The sequence below is a fragment of the Aquarana catesbeiana genome, linkage group LG07 (genome assembly GCF_042186555.1).
Source record: "Aquarana catesbeiana isolate 2022-GZ linkage group LG07, ASM4218655v1, whole genome shotgun sequence".
NCBI classification, from domain to species: Eukaryota; Metazoa; Chordata; class Amphibia; order Anura; family Ranidae; genus Aquarana; species Aquarana catesbeiana.
In genome coordinates this window covers 276,450,444-276,478,024 of record NC_133330.1, presented here as the reverse complement: position 1 = coordinate 276,478,024, position 27,581 = coordinate 276,450,444, and the positions used below count along the sequence as shown (strand labels likewise).

Here is a 27,581-nt window from a genome sequence, read left to right as displayed (position 1 = left end):
CAGGGCACATCAGGCACATGGGGTACATCAGGGCACATTCAGGGCACGTGGGGTACATCAGGGCACATTCAGGGCACATCAGGCACATTGGATACATCAGGGTACATCAGGGCACATTCAGGGCACATGGGGTACAATCAGGGCTAATGGGATAAGTTCAGGGCACATCAGGGCTCATAGGGTACAATAAGGGCAGCGTTTACTTGTTTTCTTCATTGTTTTCTTCATATGCATATGCAGAGTAGCGCAGGCAGCCTCTGTAGTAAGTTCTCTCTCATGTCATGCTGCTGCTGCTCCCCCCGGCGGCCCCTCCTCCTCCTCTCTTCTCGTCCATTCCAGATGATGTCACAAGCAACATCTCTGGACTGGCCAGTTTCTCCGCTCACCTGCGGACCGGACCGCCCCCTCTCTGGATGTCTGTCCTGCTGCTCCTGAACACCCGCAGGCAGACTCACCTGTCAACCCCCCTCACTCATCTGCCGACCTGCCGCTCAGGCTCTCTCTCACCTACCGACCCCCGCTGACTGGCCCGCCCGCTCGATAACCCGCACACTCGTCCTCCGGCTCCCGCCCGCTCACTCATTCACTGACTGACTGTCCTGACAATCATGAATTTCTCGGAGGGGGCAATTGCCCTGTTGCCCCCCCCCCTGGATCCGCCCCTGTTTGAGGCATTGTTCAGCATTTTGTAAACATACTGCAGGATAATGCAGAAATTAATGTATGATCACGAAAGGACCTTCTCCTCCTATATGTGCAAAAAAAAAATCTGACTTTAGTACATTATTTTACGTGCTACCCTGCAGTTCCCATTCAGGTCAGTTTCATGGCATGCTTTCAAATTCAGTGTGTGTATGTATATATGTATGTGTGTGTATATACAGTGGGGACGGAAAGTATTCAGACCCCCTTAAATGTTTCACTTTGTTATATTGCAGCCATTTGCTAAAATCATTTAAGTTCATTTTTTCTCTCATTAATGTACACACAGCACCCCATATTGACAGAAAAACACAGAATTGTTGATTTTTGCAGATTTATTAACCACTTGACCACTGGGCACTTAAACCCCCTTAATAACCAGACCAGTTTTCAGCTTTTGGTGCTCTCAGATTTTGAATGACAATTACTAAGTCATGCAACACTGTATCTATATGAATTTTTTGTCCTTTTTTCACACAAATGGAGCTTTCTTTTGGTGGTATTTAATCACCGCTGGGTTCTTTATTTTTTGCGCTACAAAAGAAAAAAGACTGAAAAATCTGTAAAAAAAAAAATGCATTTTTCTTCGTTTGTTATAAAATTTTTCAAATTAGTAATTTTTCTTCATATATTTTGGCCAAAATTTATACCGCTACTTATCTTTGGTAAAAATAACCCAAATCGGTGGATATTTTTTGGTCTTTGTGAAAGTTATAGAGTCCAAAAGCTATGGTGCCAATATCTGAAAATTGATCACACCTGAATTACTGACGGCCTATCAATTCTTGAGACCCTAACATGCCAGAAAAGTACAAATACCCCCCACATGACCCCTTTTTGGAAAGAAGACATTCCAAGGTATTTAGAAAGATGCATGGTGAGTTTTTTTAAAGTTGTCATTTTTTCCCACAATTCCTTGCAAAATCAAGTTGTTTTTTTTTCCTCACAAAATTGTCATATTAGCAGGTTATTTCTCACACACAGCATATGCATACCACAAATCACACCCCAAAACACATTCTGCTATTTCTCCTGAGTATGGCGATACCTCATGTGTGAGACTTTTACACAGCGTGGCCACATACAGACAGCCCAACATGCAGGGGAGCACCTTCAGGCAATCTGGAGCACGCAGGTCAATTCTGACATTTCTCTCCTACATGTAAAAATCATCATTTATTTGCTAAAAAAAATATATAATGTTTTGGGGTTCTATGTAATTTTCTAGCAAAGACCCTAGAGAACTAGAGAATACAATGGCGGTCATTGCAACTTTTTATCTCGATATTTGCGCAGCAATTTTTCTAATGCGTTTTTTTTGGAAAAAAAGTTTTGTGCTTTTAAAAAAACCAAAACAGTACAGTTAGCCCAGTGTTTTGCATAATGTAAAAGATGAGGTTATGCCGAGTAAATAGATACCTAACATGTCACCTTTCAAAATTGCACACGCTTGTGGAATGGCAGCAAACTTTGCTACTTAAAAATCCCCATAGGCGACGCTTTAAAATTTTTTACTGGTTACATGTTTTCAGTTACAGAGGAGGTCTAGGGCGCTCGCTCTACCGATCGCAGCGATACCTCACGTGTGGTTTGAACACCGTTTTCATATGTGGGCGGGACTTGCGTATGCGTTCGCTTCTGCAAGCGAGCACACGGGGACAGGGGGACTTTAAATTTTTTTTTTTTTTTTTTTAATTCATTTTACTTTATTTTAGTTTGACGCTTTTTTCCAACAAAAATATTTTTTGATCACTTTTATTCCTATTACAAGGAATGTAAACATCTCTTGTAATAGGAATATGGCATGACCGGTCCTCTTTACAGTGAGATATGGGGTCAATAAGACCCCACATCTCACCTCTAGGCTAGGAAGCCTGAAATAATAATAAAAAAAAAAGATCCTGGCTTCAATCGTAGCGGTGAGTCGGCAGAAACACCGGAGGGTGGGGGGGGGGGCATACGCTCTTGCCTCCCGTAAGAACGATCAAGCAGTGTAACAGCCGCTATGATCGTTCTTATGGTGTAGGGTATTGCAGAGTATGGCTGGCTGGGGGCATTGCAGAGTATGGCTGGCTGGGGGCATTGCAGAGTATGGCTGGCTGGGGGCATTGCAGAGTATGGCTGGCTGGGGGCATTGCAGAGTATGGCTGGCTGGGGGCATTGCAGAGTATGGCTGGCTGGGGGCATTGCAGAGTATGGCTGGCTGGGGGCATTGCAGAGTATGGCTGGCTGGGGGCATTGCAGAGTATGGCTGGCTGGGGGCATTGCAGAGTATGGCTGGCTGGGGGCATTGCAGAGTATGGCTGGCTGGGGGCATTGCAGAGTATGGCTGGCTGGGGGCATTGCAGAGTATGGCTGGCTGGGGGCATTGCAGAGTATGGCTGGCTGGGGGCATTGCAGAGTATGGCTGGCTGGGGGCATTGCAGAGTATGGCTGGCTGGGGGCATTGCAGAGTATGGCTGGCTGGGGGCATTGCAGAGTATGGCTGGCTGGGGGCATTGCAGAGTATGGCTGGCTGGGGGCATTGCAGAGTATGGCTGGCTGGGGGCATTGCAGAGTATGGCTGGCTGGGGGCATTGCAGAGTATGGCTGGCTGGGGGCATTGCAGAGTATGGCTGGCTGGGGGCATTGCAGAGTATGGCTGGCTGGGGGCATTGCAGAGTATGGCTGGCTGGGGGCATTGCAGAGTATGGCTGGCTGGGGGCATTGCAGAGTATGGCTGGCTGGGGGCATTGCAGAGTATGGCTGGCTGGGGGCATTGCAGAGTATGGCTGGCTGGGGGCATTGCAGAGTATGGCTGGCTGGGGGCATTGCAGAGTATGGCTGGCTGGGGGCATTGCAGAGTATGGCTGGCTGGGGGCATTGCAGAGTATGGCTGGCTGGGGGCATTGCAGAGTATGGCTGGCTGGGGGCATTGCAGAGTATGGCTGGCTGGGGGCATTGCAGAGTATGGCTGGCTGGGGGCATTGCAGAGTATGGCTGGCTGGGGGCATTGCAGAGTATGGCTGGCTGGGGGCATTGCAGAGTATGGCTGGCTGGGGGCATTGCAGAGTATGGCTGGCTGGGGGCATTGCAGAGTATGGCTGGCTGGGGGCATTGCAGAGTATGGCTGGCTGGGGGCATTGCAGAGTATGGCTGGCTGGGGGCATTGCAGAGTATGGCTGGCTGGGGGCATTGCAGAGTATGGCTGGCTGGGGGCATTGCAGAGTATGGCTGGCTGGGGGCATTGCAGAGTATGGCTGGCTGGGGGCATTGCAGAGTATGGCTGGCTGGGGGCATTGCAGAGTATGGCTGGCTGGGGGCATTGCAGAGTATGGCTGGCTGGGGGCATTGCAGAGTATGGCTGGCTGGGGGCATTGCAGAGTATGGCTGGCTGGGGGCATTGCAGAGTATGGCTGGCTGGGGGCATTGCAGAGTATGGCTGGCTGGGGGCATTGCAGAGTATGGCTGGCTGGGGGCATTGCAGAGTATGGCTGGCTGGGGGCATTGCAGAGTATGGCTGGCTGGGGGCATTGCAGAGTATGGCTGGCTGGGGGCATTGCAGAGTATGGCTGGCTGGGGGCATTGCAGAGTATGGCTGGCTGGGGGCATTGCAGAGTATGGCTGGCTGGGGGCATTGCAGAGTATGGCTGGCTGGGGGCATTGCAGAGTATGGCTGGCTGGGGGCATTGCAGAGTATGGCTGGCTGGGGGCATTGCAGAGTATGGCTGGCTGGGGGCATTGCAGAGTATGGCTGGCTGGGGGCATTGCAGAGTATGGCTGGCTGGGGGCATTGCAGAGTATGGCTGGCTGGGGGCATTGCAGAGTATGGCTGGCTGGGGGCATTGCAGAGTATGGCTGGCTGGGGGCATTGCAGAGTATGGCTGGCTGGGGGCATTGCAGAGTATGGCTGGCTGGGGGCATTGCAGAGTATGGCTGGCTGGGGGCATTGCAGAGTATGGCTGGCTGGGGGCATTGCAGAGTATGGCTGGCTGGGGGCATTGCAGAGTATGGCTGGCTGGGGGCATTGCAGAGTATGGCTGGCTGGGGGCATTGCAGAGTATGGCTGGCTGGGGGCATTGCAGAGTATGGCTGGCTGGGGGCATTGCAGAGTATGGCTGGCTGGGGGCATTGCAGAGTATGGCTGGCTGGGGGCATTGCAGAGTATGGCTGGCTGGGGGCATTGCAGAGTATGGCTGGCTGGGGGCATTGCAGAGTATGGCTGGCTGGGGGCATTGCAGAGTATGGCTGGCTGGGGGCATTGCAGAGTATGGCTGGCTGGGGGCATTGCAGAGTATGGCTGGCTGGGGGCATTGCAGAGTATGGCTGGCTGGGGGCATTGCAGAGTATGGCTGGCTGGGGGCATTGCAGAGTATGGCTGGCTGGGGGCATTGCAGAGTATGGCTGGCTGGGGGCATTGCAGAGTATGGCTGGCTGGGGGCATTGCAGAGTATGGCTGGCTGGGGGCATTGCAGAGTATGGCTGGCTGGGGGCATTGCAGAGTATGGCTGGCTGGGGGCATTGCAGAGTATGGCTGGCTGGGGGCATTGCAGAGTATGGCTGGCTGGGGGCATTGCAGAGTATGGCTGGCTGGGGGCATTGCAGAGTATGGCTGGCTGGGGGCATTGCAGAGTATGGCTGGCTGGGGGCATTGCAGAGTATGGCTGGCTGGGGGCATTGCAGAGTATGGCTGGCTGGGGGCATTGCAGAGTATGGCTGGCTGGGGGCATTGCAGAGTATGGCTGGCTGGGGGCATTGCAGAGTATGGCTGGCTGGGGGCATTGCAGAGTATGGCTGGCTGGGGGCATTGCAGAGTATGGCTGGCTGGGGGCATTGCAGAGTATGGCTGGCTGGGGGCATTGCAGAGTATGGCTGGCTGGGGGCATTGCAGAGTATGGCTGGCTGGGGGCATTGCAGAGTATGGCTGGCTGGGGGCATTGCAGAGTATGGCTGGCTGGGGGCATTGCAGAGTATGGCTGGCTGGGGGCATTGCAGAGTATGGCTGGCTGGGGGCATTGCAGAGTATGGCTGGCTGGGGGCATTGCAGAGTATGGCTGGCTGGGGGCATTGCAGAGTATGGCTGGCTGGGGGCATTGCAGAGTATGGCTGGCTGGGGGCATTGCAGAGTATGGCTGGCTGGGGGCATTGCAGAGTATGGCTGGCTGGGGGCATTGCAGAGTATGGCTGGCTGGGGGCATTGCAGAGTATGGCTGGCTGGGGGCATTGCAGAGTATGGCTGGCTGGGGGCATTGCAGAGTATGGCTGGCTGGGGGCATTGCAGAGTATGGCTGGCTGGGGGCATTGCAGAGTATGGCTGGCTGGGGGCATTGCAGAGTATGGCTGGCTGGGGGCATTGCAGAGTATGGCTGGCTGGGGGCATTGCAGAGTATGGCTGGCTGGGGGCATTGCAGAGTATGGCTGGCTGGGGGCATTGCAGAGTATGGCTGGCTGGGGGCATTGCAGAGTATGGCTGGCTGGGGGCATTGCAGAGTATGGCTGGCTGGGGGCATTGCAGAGTATGGCTGGCTGGGGGCATTGCAGAGTATGGCTGGCTGGGGGCATTGCAGAGTATGGCTGGCTGGGGGCATTGCAGAGTATGGCTGGCTGGGGGCATTGCAGAGTATGGCTGGCTGGGGGCATTGCAGAGTATGGCTGGCTGGGGGCATTGCAGAGTATGGCTGGCTGGGGGCATTGCAGAGTATGGCTGGCTGGGGGCATTGCAGAGTATGGCTGGCTGGGGGCATTGCAGAGTATGGCTGGCTGGGGGCATTGCAGAGTATGGCTGGCTGGGGGCATTGCAGAGTATGGCTGGCTGGGGGCATTGCAGAGTATGGCTGGCTGGGGGCATTGCAGAGTATGGCTGGCTGGGGGCATTGCAGAGTATGGCTGGCTGGGGGCATTGCAGAGTATGGCTGGCTGGGGGCATTGCAGAGTATGGCTGGCTGGGGGCATTGCAGAGTATGGCTGGCTGGGGGCATTGCAGAGTATGGCTGGCTGGGGGCATTGCAGAGTATGGCTGGCTGGGGGCATTGCAGAGTATGGCTGGCTGGGGGCATTGCAGAGTATGGCTGGCTGGGGGCATTGCAGAGTATGGCCGGCTGGGGGCATTGCAGAGTATGGCCGGCTGGGGGCATTGCAGAGTATGGCCGGCTGGGGGCATTGCAGAGTATGGCCGGCTGGGGGCATTGCAGAGTATTGGGGGCATTGCAGATGCAGCCCACAGCGCTGCTGCCATCCGATCTCTCCCCCTCTCTGCTCACAGTGTACCGATCGGTACACAGAGGGGAGGAGAGGAATCGGCGTCATGAGATGACGCCGGTTTGTTTACATGTGATGCGATCACTTGGTAAACGATTAGCGGCCATTTACTGAGATCCGTGATGCGCCGGGTCATCTGGACCCGGCGGTCTCGGATGCTCTCGGGTGCGCGCCCCAGGGGGCGTGCGAGAGCAGAATTCTGGGACATCACTGTACGCCCTCCCAGAGTTAAGCAACCGCCCTGTAGCCTTCATTTGGCTATGGGCCGGTTGTTAAGTGGTTAAACAAGAAAAACTGAAATATCACATGGTCCTGAGTATTCAGACCCTTTGCTCAGTATTTAGTAGAAGCACCCTTTTGATCTAATACAGCCATGAGTCTTTTTGGGGAAAGATGCAACAAGTTTTTCACACCTGGATTTGGGGATCCTCTGCCATTCCTCCTTGCAGATCCTCTCAAGTTCTGTCAGGTTGGATGGTAAACATTGGTGGACAGCCATTTTTAGGTCTCTTCAGCGATGCTCAGTTGGGTTTAAGTCAGGGCTCTGGCTGGGCCATTCAAGAACAGTCACGGAGTTGTTGTGAAGCCACTCCTTTGTTATTTAAGCTGTGTGCTTAGGGTCATTGTCTTGTTGGAAGGTAAACCTTCGGCCCAGTCTGAGGTCCTGAGCACTGTGGAGAAGGTTTTCATCCAGGATATCCCTGTACTTGACCGCATTCATCTTTCCCTCGATTGCAACCAGTCGTCCTGTCCCTGCAGCTGAAGCACATCCCCACAGCATGATGCTGCCACCACCATGCTTCACTGTTAGGACTGTATTGGACAGGTGATGAGCAGTGCCTGGTTTTCTCCACACATACCGCTTAGAATTAAGGCCAAAAAGTTTTATCTTGGTCTCATCAGACCAGAAAATCTTATTTCTCACCATCTTGGAATCCTTTAGGTGTTTTTTTTTTTTTGCAAACTCCATGCAGGCTTTCATGTGTCTTGCACTGAGAGGCTTCCGTCGGGCCACTCTGCCATAAAGCCCCGACTGATGGAGGGCTGCAGTGATGGTTGACTTTCTACAACTTTCTCCCATCTCCCGACTGCATCTCTGGAGCTCAGCCACAGTGATCTTTGGGTTCTTCTTTACCTCTCTCACCAAAGCTCCCCCCCCCCCATAGCTCAGTTTGGCCGGACGGCCAGCTCTAGGAAGGGTTCTGGTCGTCCCAAACGTCTTCCATTTAAGGATTATGGAGGCCACTGTGCTCTTAGGAACCTTAAGTGCAGCAGTAATTTTTTTGTAACCTTGGCCAGATCTGTGCCTTGCCACTATTCTGTCTGAGCTCTTCAGGCAGTTCCTTTGACCTCATTCTCATTTGCTCTGACATGCACTGTGAGCTGTAAGGTCTTATATAGACAGGTGTGTGGCTTTCCTAATCAAGTCCAATCAGTATAATTAAACACAGCTGGACTCAAATGAAGGTGTAGAACCATCTCAAGGATGATCAGAAGAAATGGACAGCACCTGAGTTAAATATGAGTGTCACAGCAAAGGGTCTGAATACTTAGGACCATGTAATATTTCATTTTTTTCTTTTTTAATCTGCAAAAATGTCAACAATTCTGTTTTTTTCTGTCAATAATGGGGTGCTGTGTGTACATTGAGGAAAAAAATGAACTTAAATGATTTTAGCAAATGGCTGTAATATAACAAGAGTGAAAAATTTAAGGGGGTGTGATTACTCTCAGTCCCCACTGTGTGTGTGTGTGTATGTATGTGTGTATATATATATATATATATATATATATATATATATATTATGCAATGACATGAGAAGACCTTTTATGCAGTGAACATAATCTTGTAACCTTTTACCACCGAGGAGTACGGCTTTACTTGTCTTGTAAATCGTTATATATTGTAGAAGATAAATTGCTGTCATCCTGTCCAGCCGAGTCCAGGCCATCATCCTGATACACGCATCCTGTTCTATCCTTAGCTGTCACGATATGCTGTTTTACCATATAAAGTCAGGAGCCTAATGGAAGTTACGTTGAGTATTGCCTGAGGCTGCAATAATAATATCCTGTCTAACTGTTGCAATCTAAAAAAAATTTTTATGTTTACCCAATTGCTCTGTAGTTCATCAGATGATGAAAATGGCAAGAGGCCTACAGCTGAACTCTAGGCAGGTTTAAAAATAGTTTAATGCATTTCTGTATGCTTTGAGGATTAATTTTTTTAATGAGTCTAAAGCCGCATCCACACATGGCTTACAATACTGCAGGCCCTTGCAGGGCCGTGTTTACCTGCACAGGTGTCCCATGCATTCCTTTTGCAGGCAGTCCCATTGATGTGTACTGGGACACAGTGACAGCTGCTGTGTCCCAATATGACATCCATGTGGTACGGTCACTGGACTCGTGCGGTCTGCGTCTGAGGACCGCCACCCACATGGATGTCATATTGAGGCACAGCCGCTGTGTCTCAATATAGATCAATGGGACTGCCTGCAATATGGAACAATGGGACTGCCTGTTCAGGTAAACACGACCTTGCATGGGCGTATGGTACTGCACACCCTGTGAGAACGAGGATTAACACAAGCCCCTAAATCTGTTTTATTAGTCATCTTTTGTAAACTCCTAATCAGTTAAAGTGTAAGTTCACCTTTACAGAAAAATATGTAAGGTGAACTTACACAGGACCCCCTCCTCACCAGCAACCCCCCCCCCTGGTCCCGCTGACCTGGAGCACGGTAATCTCCCGTTCTGAGCCCTGCTATAGCTACGTCACAGGTTCAGGGCTTAGAAAACCCTGCAGCTTTCACTCTTCTTCCCCGCTGACAGGTCGGGCTACGCGGGTTCTGGTTGGTTGGTGCCACCTATGTGACCTTGCCGACCAATTGGAATGCGCCTAAACGTTTTGGAGATTAAGCTGCAGGGATTTCTAAGACCCAGAGCCATGGCGCGGCTATAGCAGGGCTCAGAAGGGGAAATTGCCATGTCAGCGGGATTTTGGGGGGCGGGGGGGGGTTTGGGGCTGAGGAGGGGGTCCTGTGTAAGTTCACCTTACAGATTTTTCTATAAAGGTAAACTTACCCTTTAAAAGTGAGTGAATAAAGCCTGGTACATGCTGGGCTTTTTCCTTTGTTCAACCCAGGGGGTTGAATGAAAAAAACGGTCCGATTCGGTCAGAGCCGGTGTACTAACTATGTAAACTTAGTATAGCGATCTCTCCCTCTGAGCTATTGTGTTTTGACCGGGGGATGGCCTCCATGGATCGGACTTGTTTTTCCAGCACATCCCCACAGATGCTTGATTGGATTGAAATTTGGAGGGCAAGTCAGCACCTCAAACTTGGTGTGTTCCTTAAGCTATTCTTGAACCTTTTTTGCAGTGTGGCAGGGCACATGCTTAGAGGCCACTGCCATCACACAATAGAGTTTCCATTAAGGGGTGGACTTGGTCAGAACCATGTTCACATGAATGGCAGGACCAAAGGTTTCTCAGCAAGACATTGCCCAAAGTATCACACTGCCTCCGCTATCTTGCCTTCTTCCCATAGTGTATCCTGGTGCCATCTCTTCCCCGGGTACGCGATACCAACGCACCTGGCCATCCACCTTATGTAAAAGAAAACATGATTACTCAAACCAGGACACCTTTCATTGCTCCATGGTCCGTTTTTATGCTCACGTGCCCATTGTAGGTAATTTAGGGCTGTGAAAACAGGTCAGCATGGGTACCCTGACCTATCGGTGGCTACGCTGCCCCATACGCAACAAACTGTGTGTCAGGGTGTCAGAACATTGTGTGTTCTGACACCCTTATATTGGAAACCAGCATTAACATTTTCATCAATTTGAGCTACAATATCTTTATTGGATCGGACCACATAGGCTAGCCTTAGCTTCCCATGTGCATGAGTGAGCCTTCACTGCCCATGACCCGGTCTCCAGTGGGCAGTGAAGTGAAGTGGGCAGTTTTCCTTCCTTGGATCACTTTTTGTAGGTCTTTACTGCTGCAGATCAGGAACATCCTACAAGAGCTGAAGTTTTGGTGTTGCTCTTATACAGTCATTTAGCTATTACAATTTGGCCTATATCAAAGTCGCTCAAATCCATTTTTTTCCTGCTTTCAGCGCATTAACTTCATGGACAACCTGGTCACTTGCTGTCTAATATATCACACCGAGCCATAGTAATTACTATGTGGGTTATAGTCTACCTTCAGGTGCTGGACACTGGCACACCCTAAACAGGAAGTTGTCTCCCTTTATAATCCCTCCCATACCGGCAGCATCTCAGTTTTTTTTCGCCACTGTCTTAAGCTGTTGGTCACGAGTGAAGATGTGCTGAGATCCACTGGAGCAATCTTTGCTGGGGCTAGCTATGCAGCCGGATCCATTCAAAGTGTCTTTTAGGTCAAATTGAATGGTGCCCGGGCCTTGTATCTGAAGAAACGGCAGGGTGCTATTACAGGTCCAGGATTGTGGGTTCGCCGAGGGTCCCCGGTTCCTGAAGGTTTAACGGAACCCACCGTGAAGGGTGATGATTGGGTCTGTTGGTTTTAGTGCAGAAAACCCTGCGGTGGGAAAGGCAAGTGGAGTTCTCTAAGGAATTTTTACTTTCTTATGAAATGTCTCCTTTAGGGTAAATGTTGTCATGTCCAAGTGTCACCACTGGGGTCTTTATGGAGCACGTACCTTCTCATGCTTTGCTCAGAGATCACGCTGTGTCACAGAAGCAGCAGACTTTTTCCTTCGGCTAGCAGGCAGACCAGTAAGACGCCTCCAGACACCCTCACCTGGGCTGAACTCTTCCCCTCTTCATGAGGCTGAGTATAAGGGAGAACTAAAAATGATAGGCAATGCCGGTTTCTTTCACTGCCCCATATTGGCGGCGGCTTCCAGGTCTCCTCCACGCCATCCCTTCCTCACTCACAAGCTGATCCCGTCAGGATCGGAGGCCCGTGCTTGCACGGGAAAACTTTTTTTTTTTTTTTAAAGAGAAAGGAGGGGAGCGTGATGCGAGTTGGGGGCGGGCTTAGTGTGGCATTGGCGTCCACCAACACGGGAGTGTGTTTTTAAAAAAAAAAAAGACTCCATTTGTGCTGGCTGCAAAATTGTCAGAGAGACATAAGAGCAAAGAGGAGCATGAAAGAGGCATTTCCTATTTGACACATTTACTATTGCATCAGGCTGAGCATTAATAGCAGTGGCTGGACTATTGCTCAAGCAGTGGATGTGATTTCTTCTGGTAGTACCTCTGCTTTGTGCATCGGGCTAAGGTCAGAAGGGGGGGTTGAAACACCCCTAAAAAAGAGCTAAAGGTTTCCATCAAGCTCTGGAAAGCCTACTTATCTCTACAAATGGCATCCTCCCCTGAGAGGGGGTGGCTGGTCAGTGAGCATCGGGGCCATCAAATGTTTGCAGCTGTTTTCACCACTGCAGCCCCTGTTTATTTTACTAAAAAGATCTTTTTTTCCTCAGCCATGATAGGTTTTAAAAAAAAAAATTTAGCGACTTTAATCGCATTCCCAGTGTAGGTCAAAATGCGACAGGTTCTCTTCTATTGCCCAGGACCCTCAAACTGAGGAACTAGGGGCGGGAGAAGACAAATTCCCTCAGGGGACCATGGTGAGGCTGATGACTTCTCTTCTGAGGTGTCAAATGCGGGAGAATCAGCTGTTTCAATCTTAAGATTGATGGTGCAATTTCTTGCTGAATGGTCCGCACCACATTTATGTACCCTTAACTGAGTGTTTGGGTTTGCTAAAGCCTCCTCAAGCTGTGCATGCCTTTTTCTGTCCATTCATTGTTGGAAAAGCTTTTTTGTATCTGAGAGGATCACCCAGATAAGCATTATTTTCCCTCCTAAAGTTTTCACTAAGTAGGGTATACCAGCAATTAATGCTGCTATATCCTCTGTGAATAAGTGTTTGACTTGTCCGGCAGACAATGCTCAAATGCTTAGGGATCCAACGGATAAAAAGTTGGAATTCCTATTAAAAAAAAAACAAAACACTTTTTTCTCTGGCAGATTGAGTGTCTCAGCCTGCGCTGACAGTAATTGCTTAATCTTTGAGAGACCAGTTTAAACAGGTGTTCAAGGTTATCCTGCTCAGCAGGCCCAGGATCTGGCAGCTTTATGTTTGCAATAGTTGCTATGAGAGATTCTATCCTTCAGGCCTTGCGCCCTTCGCTAAGCACCTTGCAGAAGCTCCTGGTTAGTCTTCCTTTTTGTGGTGAAACAGCTATTTGGGGATGTTTTGGGTAATATATCCAAAGAAATTCTAGTGGGGAAAAAGTACCCCTTTTGCCATTTAAGAAAAGGAGTAAATGTATTTTCGTTTTAAAGCTCCTTCTCTACCAGGGGCATCAGCCTTCAGGCAGTCACGACGGCTTCCGCCGTCGGGTTCAAGATAATCCCAGGGACAAAATAGGTCTTGGGGGAGGAAACCTACAAGATACTGAAGCCTCCTTATGAGGAGGCTCCACCGCTCGCTCAATAGGGGGAATTCTTCTGCAGTTCTCAAGGATCTCGCAGGAATAGTGTCAAGACGAATGGGGGACTTCCTCAATAGCTCCAAGGTACAAAACGGAGTTCCAAGAGTTCCCGTCTCCTCATTTTCTCAGATCAGATGTTTCTAAGGATCCAGAGAAAAAAGTCTTTCTCTCAAGCATTGGACCATCTTTTGGCAAAAAGTGATCATGGTGGCCCCCATGTAAGAGCAGAGGTTGGGGTTTGGTTAAATCCAAATGGACATTCTGGATCTCAAAAATCTAAATTCAATTCCTGAATATAACCACTCTTTTTTTCGCATGGAGTCAATTCAATCAGTTATCTCCATCCTACAAGGAGGAGAACTTCTGGCGTCAATCGACGTCAAAGATTCATACCTCCATATGCCTATTTCCTCACTTACTAGTAATATCTACTTTTCAAGGTGGAAAATCTTCATTTTTCAGTGTGTAGCTCTTTCTGGTCTAGCTACTGCACCTTGAGTGTTTACAAAGGTTCTGGCCCCTCTTCTAGCCAGATTAAGGGCCCAAGGTATAACGATTATGGTTTACCTGGACGATCTGTTCTTGATAGCCCAGTCGGTAGCCCGCTTAGACCAAAGTATGGTCACCACATTCAACTACCTGGAATATCTAGGTTGGATTCTCAGCCTTAGAGAAATCATCTTTAAAATCATGAAAAGAGTTAAGAAACTTGGGTCTGATCATAGGTACACACAGAAAAGGGTATTCTTGCCCCAGGCAAAGATCTGCGCTATAAAGGACTGATTTAGGTGGTCGAAGCAAGATGAATTCTTCTATTCACCTTTGCATGAGGTTGTTGGGAAAGATGGTGGCTTCATTTGAGGCCGTTCCTTATGCTCAGTTTCATTTGAGACTGCTGCAAAACATTATCCTATCGGCTTGGAACAAAAGGTTCAAGCTCTAGATTCTCAATGTGTCTGACTCCAAAGCCTACGGCCACATCACCCTGAAAACGCCCAATCTCGTCTGATCTTGGAGGCTAAGCAGGGTCGTGCCTGGTTAGTACCCGGATGGACCACCTGGAAATACCAGGTACTGTAGGCTGGGTACGCCGGAGCCTCAGTTTATGGTTAATATCCAAAAATCTGCAAAGGGGAAAATCTTTCCTTCAGTTACCACGGAAGTGGCCCAGATCAGAAATGACCTTGCCCATTATTTCTAGAAATTCAGGCAGCGCACTTGGTTCTGAGGGCCTGAACGTTCAATTTATGGTATTGTCCTGCCACAGCAATGGCCTATATTAATCACCAAGGGAGCACAAGAAGTTGTGCGGCCCAGAGAAAGGTGAATCATATCTTGGGCAAAAAAAAATGTACTTTGCCTATCGGCGGTCTTCATTCTAGGAATAGAAAATTGTCAGGCGGACTACTTGAGTCGCCAGCAGTTCTCAGGAGAATGGTTCCTTCATTCCGATATCTTCCTGTCAATATGTGAAAGATGGGAGACCCCAGACATAGATCTGTTTTACGTCCAGGTTCAACAAAGAAATTGACAACTCTGTGTCAAAAACAAAGGATCTGCTAGCATGCGGAACAGATGCCTTGCCATTCCCGTGGAATCTGTTCTCACTGATTTATGCATTCCCTCCTATTCTGCCTGCGTCCACGAATTCTTTGCAGGAGCAAGCGGGAAGGGAAGTCTGTGATTCTTGTGGCCCCCAGCGGGGCCCAGGAAATCTTGGTATGCAGAGATCGTAAAGATGACAGTAGGGGACCCATGGACCCTACCGCCATGGCCAGACCTTCTTTTGCAAGGTCTGGTATTCCATCTTACTTTACAAACGCTAAATTTAATGTTTTGGCTATTGAGACCCACATTCTGAAGAAACGTGGGCTGTCAGGTTCAGTGGTTTCTATCTTGGTTAATGCAAGGGAGCAGGCCTCTATAATTATATATTATGGAGTCTGGGAAGCATATGTCTCCTGGTGGGGAAACCAGGAGTTGCACCCCAGGAAATAGGTCAAAGGTAGAATCCTTGACTTTCTGCAGATGGGGAGAGAAATAAAGCTGGCCTTGAGTGCTTTCTAAGTACAGGTCTCGGCCTTATCGGTATTATTTCAATGACCACTTGCTTCACTTTCTTTGGCTCGTAACTTTATTCAGGGGGCAACATGGCTTAATCCCCGGTTAGGTCACCCCTGAACCCTTGGGACTTGAATTTCACTTTGGCAGCATTACAAAACAGCCTTTTTTTTTTTGGACTGATGCGACATATTCCCGTCCTTTTTTGACAAGGAAACTATTTTTTCTGGTAACCATATCTGCTGCAAGAAGGGTATCAGAATTGGCTGCTCTTTTCTTGTAAAGAACCATATTATTGTTCACAAGGATAAGATAGTATTGCGTCCTCATCTTAACTTGTTACCGAAGGTAGTATCAGGTTTTTATCTAAACCAGGATATTCTATCTTTTTTTTTTTTTTTTTCCAGAACCCTGTTCTATGGAAGAAAAATTACTACATTCTCTTGATGTGGTGAGACCAGTCTACTTAAAGACTGCTCAGATTCCGAAAACTGATGTTTTGTTCGTATTGCCTGAAGATCCTAAAAGAGGACAGGCAGCATGGAAATCTGCTGTTCTAAATGGATTCAACAAGTAATCGTTCTAGCTTATGGTTTTAAAGAGGTAGTTTTTACCCTCTCAAATCAAAACGCACTCCTCTAGGGCTGTTAGTGCTTCATGGGCAGTGCATCACTAAGCCTCCATGGCTCAAATCTGCAAGGCCGCAACTTGGTCTTCAATCCATACATTTACCAGATTCTATCAGGTGGATGTAAAAAGACATGAGGATGTCTCCTTTGGGCGCAGTGTGCTGCAGGCAGCAGTAGAAGTCCTCTGATCTCATGGTGCCCTACTTTTGTTGTGTCTCCCTCCCCTCAGTTGGCATTGCTCTGGGGCATCTCACATAGTAATTACTAGAGGTCGACCGATATGGGTTTTTCTCTGGCCGATGCCGATATTTAGAAATCGCGGTGGCCGATGGCCGATATGTGATGCCGATTTTTTTGGGCCGATATATTAGGCCGATTTTTTTTTTTTCTTTTTTTTTTCCCCCTTCATCTCATAAAATCTAACAGTTAGACCCCTTTCACACTGGGGCGTTTTTTTTAGGCGTTTTTGGGCTAAAAATTACGCCTGTAAAGTGCCTGTAAAACGGCATCCCTACAGTCTCAGTGTGATATCCCGAGTGCTTTCACACTGAGGCGATGCGCTGGCAGGATGTCTTTGGAGTGGTGTATACCGCTGCTCCACCATTCCTGCCCATTGAAATGAATGCGCACCGCTGCCGAAGCAGCTGCAAAGTGTTTCGGCAGCAGCACTTCAGGGGCGCATTTAACCCCTTCCTCGGCCGCTAGCTGGGTTATAAGCGCCCCGCTAGCAGCCGAATAGCGCCGCTAAAATGACGGTAAAGCGCCGCTAAAACTAACAGCGTTTTACCGTCAGCGCATGCCCGCTCCAGTGTGAAAGCAGCCTTAAGTAATAAGTGATACAGAAATTTTTTTACATTTAAACATTTATTGAACAAAACAAACCTCCAATCAGTTCACTTGTATGTATAATTTAGATTAAAAAAAAAATAACTATATCTTAAATATTAAATACACAAAAACAGGTAACCAAAACTTTTGGACGAAAAAAAATGGGCTAACTTTACTGCTTATTTTTTTTTTTTTTTAATTAGTGTATTTTATTTTAAAAAATTGCGTTTGAAAGACCACTGCGCAAATACCGTGTGACATAAAATATTGCAACAACCGCTATTTTATTCCCTAGGGTCTCTGCTAAAAAAAATATATATAATGTTTGGGGGTTCCAAGTGATTTTCTAGCAGAAAATACAGAATTTTTACTTGTAAGCAACAAATGTCAAAAAAGATTTAGTCTTTAAATGGTTAAACTGAGAAATTCTACACAGGAGTTCAGTCTATTGATAAAAGAACCCGAAGAGATACAAATGTATCTTCGTATCAGACTTGGCAGGCTGCCCAGAGGAGGAGAGAAGAAACCTTCAGACAACTTGCAATTGACTTCTATTACAGAAGTCATTTGCAAGTCCCGCTGAAGTTATAATCGGCTTTTTTTATCAGCACAATCAGCCGATGCCGATTAAGTAAAAAAAGCCAAATATCGGCCGATATATCGGCCGGCCAATATATCGGCCGGCCGATATATCGGTCGACCTCTAGTAATTACTATGGCTCTGTGTCCCGTGATGTACGATTAAAGAAAATAGGATTTTTATGACAGCTTACCTTTTAAAATCCTTTTCTTGGAGTACATCACAGGGCACAGAGGTCCCGCCCCTCTTTCTAGTATACACGTGTATTGCTTTGCTACAAAACTGAAACGCTCCCAGTATGGGAGGGGTTATATTGGGAGGCAACTTCTTTTTTAGGGTGTGCCAGTGTCCAGCACCTAAAGGTGGACTATAAACCACATAGTAATTACTATGGCTCTGTGTCCTGTGAAAAGGATTTTACAGGTAAGCTGTTATAAAAATCGTATTTTTACCTGCCGGTGGTCATTATGGTATGACTGATTGGTGTATAAGTGTGTACAAATAGGTGATCATATGTAAGAGCTATATAAATATGCATGCTGCACAGCTTTTAGTGCATTTTGGCATGTAGGTACGCATGCTGTGCAGCCTTAAGTGAATCAGATGCAGTGCATTGAAACATTCATTGATGATGATTTCTATCTTTTTTTTTTTTTAAATTTAACCTGAAATTTTCAGAACAAATTTAACCCTTTCATGACTAAGCCTATTTTTGAAATTTGGTGTTTACAAGTTAAAATCTGTATTTTTTGCTAGAAAATTACTTAGAGTTCCCAAACATTATATATATATTTTTAGTAGAGAATAAAATGGCGATTGATGCAATATTTTTTATCACACGGTATTTGTGCAGCGGTGTTTTAAACGCAAATTTTTGGAAAAGTGACACTTTCATGAATTTTAAAAAATCCAAACAGTAAAGTTACCCCAATTTTTTTGTATAATGTGAAAGATGTTACGCCGAGTAAATAGATACCAAACATGTCACCCTTTATAATTGCACGCACTCGTGGAATGGCGACAAACTACGGTACCTATGAATTTCCATAGGCGACGCTTTAAAAATTTTTACGGGTACCAGGTTTGAGCTACAGAGGAGGTCTAGGGCTAGAATTATTGCTTTCGCTCTGACGATCGCGGCGATACCTCACATGTGTGGTTTGAACACCGTTTACATATGCGGGCGCAACTTCCGTATGCGTTTTCTTCGCTGCGCGAGCTCGCGGGGACAGGGGCACTTTAAAAAAAATTTTTTTTAATTTATTTTATTTATTTTTTTAATTTATAAATTGTGTTTAAAAAATGTTTTTTTTTTTTTTTTTTTACTTGCTGTCACAAGGAATGTAAACATCCCTTGTGACAGTAATAGGTGGTGACAGGTACTCTTTATGGAGGGATGGGGGGTCTAAAAGACCCCCCATCCCTCCTTTACACTTCAAAGTATTCAGATCGCCGAAAACGGCGATTCTGAATACTGTGTACTTTTTTAAATTCGGCGCCATTGGCAGCCGAGTAAACGGGAAGTGACGTCATGACGTCGCTTCCGCGTTTACATCGAGAAGGCTGGAACGAAGCCGCTCACAGCTTCGTTCCAGCCCGCTGAAGGCAGCCGAATGGACACCGCGCCTCCCGATCGCACGGGAGGCCTGGTAACAGCGGCGGGAGGCGGCGGGAGGGGGGGATGTCCCCTCCCGCTCCTCCGGTATAACAACCGAGCGGCTTTTCGCCGCATCGGTTGTTATACACAGGTAGCCGATCGCCCGCTGTAAACAACGGTACCGGGATGATGCCTGCAGCTGCAGGCATCATCCCGGTATAACCCCGGAAAGCCGAGTACGCATATCTGCGTACGGTCGGCGGGAAGGGGTTAAACCCCTTTCACACTGGGGCCGCCCGTGCCTTAGCGGTAAAGTGTCGCTTGTTTTAGCTGCACTTTACTGTTGTTTAGGCAGCGCTTTTCGGCAGCTTTTAACCCCCCGCTAGCAGCCGAAGAAGGAGTTAAAAAACACCCGTGTTGTGGCGCTTTTCAGGCGCTCCTGAAGTGCTGCTCATTCATTGCAATGGGCAAGGAGGTTCTGTATACAGCGCTCCCAAACAGCCCCAAAGATGCTGCTTGTAGGACTTTTTCTAACGTCCCACAAGCGCACCGCCCCAGTGTGAGAGCACGCTGAAAACTGCCTCAGTGTGAAAGGGGTCTTGGTGCGTTCCCAAACACAAATGGCAACCTCACTCATTTGTCTCCATTTCCCATTTCAGGACTTTCAGTATGGATTTCTTTCTTTGCCCTGACTGTTGCTGTGTCAAAATAGTAACAGAGTGCAGGGGTCAGTAGTAAGTAATGCAGGGTTAAAAACAGTCAGGTTTTTTTTTTTTACTTGTATGTCCTGTTGGGCCGATTTTTCTGCTGTAAAAGGAAATCTCTCCAAAAGTGGAAATCCCCTCTTGTAATTTGTGGCTACAGCAAGTGTCTGTATTGCACGACTAACCCTCTTGCTTCTTTGTTTTGGTGACATTTTTATGATTTTGGAATTCCCCTTACCTTGGTAACAGTGGCCACCAGAATCAACAGAGGGGTAAATCTGCTCCTTGAGGACAACACACCGCAATAAAAACCTGACAGGGTTTAACCTTTGTGTCATATGACACAGCTGAGGGGAGACATGGGATGTCTTTTCTCAATCTGCCAGGCCCTGCTACATTAAAGGTCTCTTGTGTAAACTACAGCAAGGGAAAGAGGGGTACATTTGTGCTTTGATACTGACCCTTGCGCTATTACTGACCCCTGAATTCTGCATTACTTATTACTGACCCCGTGCACTGTTACTACCGAACTCTACCTTAGTGCTGATTCTTGCACCCTTCACTGTGTGTTACACAATTCTGACCTCTGCACTTTGCATTACTCCTGACCACTACATCCTGTGTTAATCCTGACCCCTGCATTGTGTAATTCATACTACTGACCTTTGAACGCTGCGTTCATACTACTGAACTCGGTGTTTGTACGGACCCCTGAATTCTGCATTATTACTGACCCTTGAACACACATTCTTTTTGTCTTATTGAGACCTTCCCAGTTTATCTCCTTTTAAAATAATGTCTTCTCTACCTGGTGATCTTGGACGACTTCTACTGTGCTGGTTCAGGCAGATCTCCGCCTCTTCAGGGTTTCCTACCCCCTGTTTTAAACAATGGTAGACTGCTGCATTTTAGAGTATCCAGCTTTGCTTCCATCTAGTCATGGAATGAGTTAAGCAGCATGTTGCGAGTTGGTTACCTTGAGCTATTTCCCAGTGTGAAGGATTTGAGCAGCAGTGATGTTTATTTTTCAAATTTAGGTCGGAAAAAAAATTGGCTGGCTTGTGCAGCTGAGATGAATTTTTCTCTACACAGTAATCTATACTTCATTTCCCCCACCGTTCATAAATCATCCGTCATCTCCTCTGGATCAGCGTTTCCATTCTCCCCTTGTTTGCAAATAAGTCATTGGCTGCTGTAAAAGAAATTTAAAGGGTCAGTTTATTCAAAACTGATACTTCAGTAATCGGTAGATGACTAGAGTGCTAAACCATCCAAATGTTTTCTTGTGTCTCTGGGGGTGTTTGTGTTTCCAGGCCTTCCATGGCCATTGCAAACACTGGCTGAGAGATTACATAACCAGTGCCCTGAGGAGATAAATCAGTCCAGCAGGTGTGTCATGCCACTGCAGTCCACCTATACCTATATTGTTTATTGCTAGACTGCACCTTTAGGGGGTTTAATCTGTCTTTTTTTTGTTTTTGTTTTTTTTTCTCAAATAGTAAGAGGTTTCTCTTAAAGGTGGAATACTTATTTGAGATCTGTCTTATTTAGCACTTTGGACATCTTCCCACTTTCCTCTCTGCAATAGTCCTTGGACCCTTGTACAACTATTTATATTTATATTATATTTAATTGGTTTTGCGCCTTAGAGTGGTAATAAAGTAAAGTTTTCCTAAATCAGATAAAAATAAAACAACCTGAATGCATTGATGTATTTATTGTTAATAAATTGTCCCTTGGCCACACTGCTTTATTCCAGTTCTCTCTGTGCCACGGGGACTTAAGCTAGCCATAAATGGTTTGAACCTCGATGGGTTCAGCATGGACTGGCTGAGATTCGAGCCATCTATGGGCAGACGGATTGTGACCAAATTGATCCATCAGTCGACTTGGGTACAACCAGCACGTCAGATTTTTACAAGCATTCATTGTCAGCAGATATAGCCACTAGCAATAATCACTGTGCTCTCCCAGCAGGGAGCAGGGATCTGCAGGGATGGCTCCTTATGCCCCCATCAGGAGAACACAATAGCTCCTTGGGAGGGGTTCCCCCATCAACAGTCAGTTTCAAATACGTGGTTGCAGGAAAGAAAAGGCATCTTTGGCCTGCTTTATGGGGTCCTCTGTGAGTCTTCACAACAGTTCTCCTACTTTGTACTGCAACTTTATATGCAGCTGTTCAGAGAACCACACACAGCCAGCGCAAGGAGGAAACAAGCATGTTCCTCCTACCCCCATAGTGATGATTGACGGTAGCTCTGTGACCCTCTTGCGGCTCTCTGAGCTGCTGCATGTAAAGTTGTAATGCATAGCAGGATCGCACACATTGCGGAGACTGGCACGGGGCTTCATAGGTGAACATTGGTAGACTACTTTTAAGATTTGTTTTTTACATCTGATTGGTGTTCCAAATATCAAGTAGTAGTTGGCTCAAGTGATGGGTATTATTTATTTATTTTTTGGTATGGTATAGTGACTCAGTCCTTGTTTGGTGTCAGGTGTATGGACAATAAAAATGCCTCTTGCATCTAGCTGCCTGCTTATATATATCTGTGACCCACGTAAGGTCTTGATTTTTTTGGTGTAAAATATCCCCATAGATCTGTCATTGACAATTTGAGTTTTTTTATTTTTTTGATGGTGTTTAGGAATTATCAAGCTGTGGATGGAACAAAAAGGAAAAGTACAGTTCTGCACCAAATGCCGTGGCCTTCACTAGACGATTTAACCAAGTGAGTCTTCTTTAAAAAATTGGTTTCTGTTGATGTCATTTATTTGCAGGCTGCTTTAATTGCTTGTGTACGTACAGCTTTGCTGACTGTAAGTAATAGTGTGTTCAAATAAAAATGATCCTGCCCTTAATGTGTAAACCATTCATTTTAGATGGTGTGGAAGGGTTAGACCCTCTTTCAGTTTTTTTATTTCTGTGTCTAAGCTAAGAAGATTCATCCCTCTTTCTCCTGTCGACCATTGTCACTGAACCCGGAAGTAGTGTAAAATACAAAATTTTAGCGTTATCGTTCAAGCAAAAACGGGAATAGCCCCATATTGGGATACTTGTTCCTAAAACAGCCTATTAGGAGGAGCATTCTATTCCCTTTAGAGAGATTTCCTCTCATTTTCGGTTGTGTCTCCAGGACAGGAAGTTAATGGAAAGAAATTCGCACAGTGTATGGCCTGCCTTAGGGTTATTGTCCTGCTGCACCACTCAACTTCTAAGTTTAGGCTGGTGGATAGCCACCATGACCTTATCCTTTAGGATATTTTGGTAAACTTCGGAATTTTCCCCAATGGCAAGTGGTCTGGGCCCTGAGGCAGCGAAGCAAGCCCTCCACCATACTTCACCATTGGGATGATGTTTTGATGTTGGTAATCTGTGCCCTATTTTGTACCATACAGTGCCCTTGAAAAAGTATTCATACCCCTTGAAATTTTCCACATTTTGTCATGTTACATTCAAAAATGCATTTTATTGGGATTTTATGTGATAGACCAACAAGCTCTGTCAAGCTCTGTCAGACTGGATGGAGACTGTCTATGAACAGCAATTTTCAAGCCTTACCACAGATTCTCAATTGGATTTAGGTCTGGACTTTGACTGGGCCATTCTAACACATGAATATACTTTGCTCTAAACCATTCCTTCGTAGCTCTGGCTGTATGTTTAGGGTCGTTGTCCTGCTGGAAAGTGAACCTCCACACCAGTCTCAAGTCTCTTGCAGACTCTAACAGGATTTTCTTTAAAGGTTGCCCTGTATTTGGCTCCATCCATCTTCCCATTAACTATGACCAGCTTCCCTGTCCCTGCTGAAGAAAAGCATCCCCACAGAATGCTGGTGCCACCACCATGTTTCACGGTGGGGATGGTGTGTTCAGGGTGGTGTGCAGTTTTAGTTTTCCACCACACAAAGTGTTTTACCTTTAGGCCAAAAAGTTCAATTTGGTCTCCTGTGATCAGAGCACCTTCTTCCACATGTTTGCTGTGTCCCCTACATGGCTTCTCTCAGACTGCAAATGGGACTTATGGCTTTCTTTCAACAATGGCTTTCTTCTTTATGCTCTTTCATAAATGCCAGATTTGTGGAGTGCATGACTAATAGTTGTCCTGTGGACAGATTCTCCCACCTGAGCTGTGGATCTCTGCAGCTCCTCCAGAGTTACCATGGGCACCTTCTCTGATTAATGCTCTCCTTGCCCAGCCTGTCAGTTTAGGTGGATGGTCATGTTTTGGTAGGTTTGCAGTTGTGCCATACTCTTTCCATTTTCGGATGATGGATTGAACAGTGCTCCGTGAGATGTTCAAAGCTTGAAATATTTTTTTTACAACCTAACCCTGCTTTAAACTTCTCCACAACATTTATCCCTGACCTGTCTGGTGTGTTCCTTGGCCTTCATGATGCTGTTTGTTTACTAAGGTTCTCTAACAAACCTCTGAGGGCCTCCACAGAACAGCTGTATTTATACTGAGATTGAATTACACACAGGTGGACTCTTTACTAATTAGGTGACTTCTGATGCAATTTGTTCCACTAGATTTTAGTTAGGGGTATCAGAGTAAAGGGGTCTGAATACAAATGCACGCCACAGTTTTCAGAAATTTATTTGTAAACTATTTTGAAAAACATTCATCGTTTTCCTTCCACTTCACAATTATGTGCCACTTTGTGTTGGTCCATCGCGCAAAATACCAGTTAAATACATTTAGGTTTTTGGTTGTAACATGACAAAATGTAGAACATTTTAAGGGGTATGAATACTTTTTCAAGGCACTGTACATAGTGCTGAGTATTCTTCCTGAACAATTCAACTGTTTCATCAGTCCACAAAATATTTTACCAGTAGCGTTGCGGTTTGCAAAGGTGTTCTTTGGCAAACTTTGGGAGCACAACAATATTTCTTTGTTTTTTATTTTTTGGAGGGCAGCAGCTTCCTCTGTGGTGTTTTGCCATGAACAAAGCAACCCCAATTCATAACATTTCCACCACCATGCTTCAGTTGGTGTGAGATTCTTCTCCTGAAATGCTGTTCTCTTCGGTGTGCATCCAACATGTCAGTTTATATGGCCAAGCAACTCTTGTCTTTGATTTGTCAGTCCACAGCACATTATTCTGGAAGGCTTGGTGTTTATGTATTCACTAGCAAACTGTAGTCTTGCTCTAACTTCCTTTTTAACCACTTATGGACCGCCCGCCGCAGTTTTACTTTGGTACTTTGAAGAGGAATATCGATATGGCAGCAGCTAGCTGCCATAACCCCGGTATCCTCTTCTTCAGTGGGTGGTCTGCTTTCAGATAAATGTGGTCTCTGTGGTTGATTCTCCGCAAGATCACTTGCAGCGGGAGAGGGACACTCCCCTCCGCCGCGTTCAGGTGCCCTCCGCCGCTTACCGGAGACAATCAGATCCTTCTCCTGGGTTGACAAGGGGACGAGTGAGGGGGGAAGATGGCCCCCACCCATCTCCATATGATTGCAGGGCGGAAGTGACGTCAAAACGTCACTTCCGCTCATATCTCTTAAAGGGCCATTTTTTTTATTGCATTTTAGTGTACATATGAGATCTTTTTGACCCCAGATCTCATATTTAAGAGGTCCTGTCATGCTTTTTTTAATTTTTTTTTATTTTTTATTTATTACAAGGGATGTTTACATTCCTTGTTAAAAGAATAAAAGTAATTACTTGGTTATGGGCCTACCTTCAGGTGTTGACACTGGTATAACCAATACAGGAAGTTGACTCCCCTATATAACCCCTCCTCCTTCCAGGAGTCCTCAGTTTTTTTGCCAGTGTCTAAGGTGTTGGTCACGAGTGAAGATGTGCTCTGAGGAGCTCCAGGGAGGGACCCATGCTAGATTTAAATAACCTCCAACCAGATCCATCCTCGCCACTGAGGCCATAGGATGGTACCTGGACCTCAATTCAAGAACGAGCTCTGTGTCTGGCTATCAAGCCATGTGTGGTCCCAGCAGCCAGAGGGGGGTTCTCCGGGAACAAGACCTCTTCTAGAGGAATCAAGGGGATACAGCAGTTACAAAGCAGCTTTTTACAGGTTAAAGTACTCTGGCAGCAAATTCAAGTACAGGCATGGGATGTTATATCCACAAGCCACTAGTTCTGCTTATTGAAAATCTAATGCTAGTAAAAACTCTATATCTGCTGGTATATTCCCCTCCCTCCTCCAGGAGACACTGTGGCCAAATTCCAGTTTTTTATGTATAACTTGCCCCAGATACTTAGCTTTGCTGAGTGAGCAGATTCGCCAGCCTGTTACAGGCAGCACTTTAGTGGGAACATTACGGAGCTAGTCAATTTTGTGTCCAGGACAAGGGACCCACTCGCATACGGAACAGATGTGTTGGTGACCCCATGGGATCAGTTTTCACTGATCTATGCATTTCCCCCGATTCAGTTGCTACCTTGACTTCTTTGCAGGATCAGGCTGTAAAGAAAGTCAGTAATACTGGTAGCACCAGCATGGCCCAGAAGGTCATGGTATGCAGAGATCGTAAAGATGGCAGTGGAGGGTCCATGGCTCCTCCCACTAAGTCCAGACCTGCTATCACAGGGGCCGATATTCCATCCTACTTTACTAACGCTAAATTTAATGGCCTGGCTATTGAGACCCACATTCTGAAAAAATGTGGGCTTTCCAGGGCAGTTATTTCTACTTTAATGCTAGGAAGCCAGCTTCTAGAGCTTATATATTAGAGTCTGGAAAGCTTATGTTTCCTGGTGTGAATCCAAGGGTTGGCACCCTCGGAGATATGTTTAAGGCAGAATTCTTACTATTGAGCGTAGAGATGAAGTTGGCCCTAAGTACTATTAAGGGCCAAGTCTCAGCCTTATCAATTTTTTTTCAAAGACCACTTGCTACGCATTCTTTAGTCCGGGGTTTCATGCAAGGAGTGATGCGGATTAATCCGCCAGTTAAATCACCCTTAAGCCCTTGGGACTTGAATTTAGTTTTGTCAGTGTTACAAAAACCGCCATTTGAACCATTACAGCATGTTCCCTTAGTCCTTCTGACTAGGAAGTTGATATTTTTGGTTGTTATATCCTCAGCACGGAGGGTTTCAGAATTGGCTGCTCTTTCCTGTAAAGAGCCATATTTGATTATTCATGAGGACAGTGTGTTACGCCCTCGTCCAGGCTTTTTGCCAAAAGTTTCAGGCTTTCATCTGAATGAAGATATTGTCCTGCCATCGTTTTTCCAAAACCATGTTCCAAGGAAGAAAAGTCACTACATTGTCTTGATGTGGTGAAAGCAGTGAAGACCTATTTAAAGAAAACTGCTCAGATTCGTAAAACTGATGTCTTATTTATTCTGCCAGAGGGTCCTAAAACAGGACAGGTAGCGTCGAAATCCACTGTCGCTAAGTGGATTTGGCAAGTTATAATTTAAAGGCAAAGCTTCCCACTTTTCAAGTTCTTGGGCATTGCGTCACCAGGCCTCCATGTCTCAGATCTGCAAGGCCATGACTTGGTCGTCAGTACATACATTTACAAAATTTTATCAAGTAAATGTAAGATGGAATAAGGATATCCCCTCCGGGCGCAGTGTGCTGCAGGCAGGTGTATAATTCCTCAAGGTCTGGGGGTGCCCTAAGGGTTGTGTCTCCTCCCCTCAAGTAGCATTGCTATGGGACATCCCACTAAGTAATTACTTGAGGCTCTATGTCCTATGATGTACGTTAAAGAAAATAGGATTTTTAAAACGGCTTACCTGAAATCCTTTTCTAGGAGTACGTC

At 46.5% G+C, this 27,581-nt stretch overlaps 1 protein-coding gene and 1 pseudogene across 6 annotated transcripts in view; both read left to right on the top strand.

The window, feature by feature from the left end:
* RALGPS2 (Ral GEF with PH domain and SH3 binding motif 2) overlaps window positions 1–27,581 on the top strand; it is a 397,229-nt gene that overhangs the window by 138,804 nt on the left and 230,844 nt on the right. For all 6 annotated transcript variants that reach the window (XR_012235342.1, XM_073593380.1, XM_073593379.1 and 3 more), the window contains one exon: window positions 22,483–22,566. Coding sequence is in view for 5 of the 6 variants with exons in the window: in XM_073593380.1 (XP_073449481.1) it covers window positions 22,483–22,566 (84 nt within the window). In the remaining variant the exon portion in view is untranslated. The remainder of the gene's footprint in view (window positions 1–22,482; window positions 22,567–27,581) is intronic.
* On the top strand, window positions 14,403–14,518 carry LOC141103960 (5S ribosomal RNA; annotated as a pseudogene).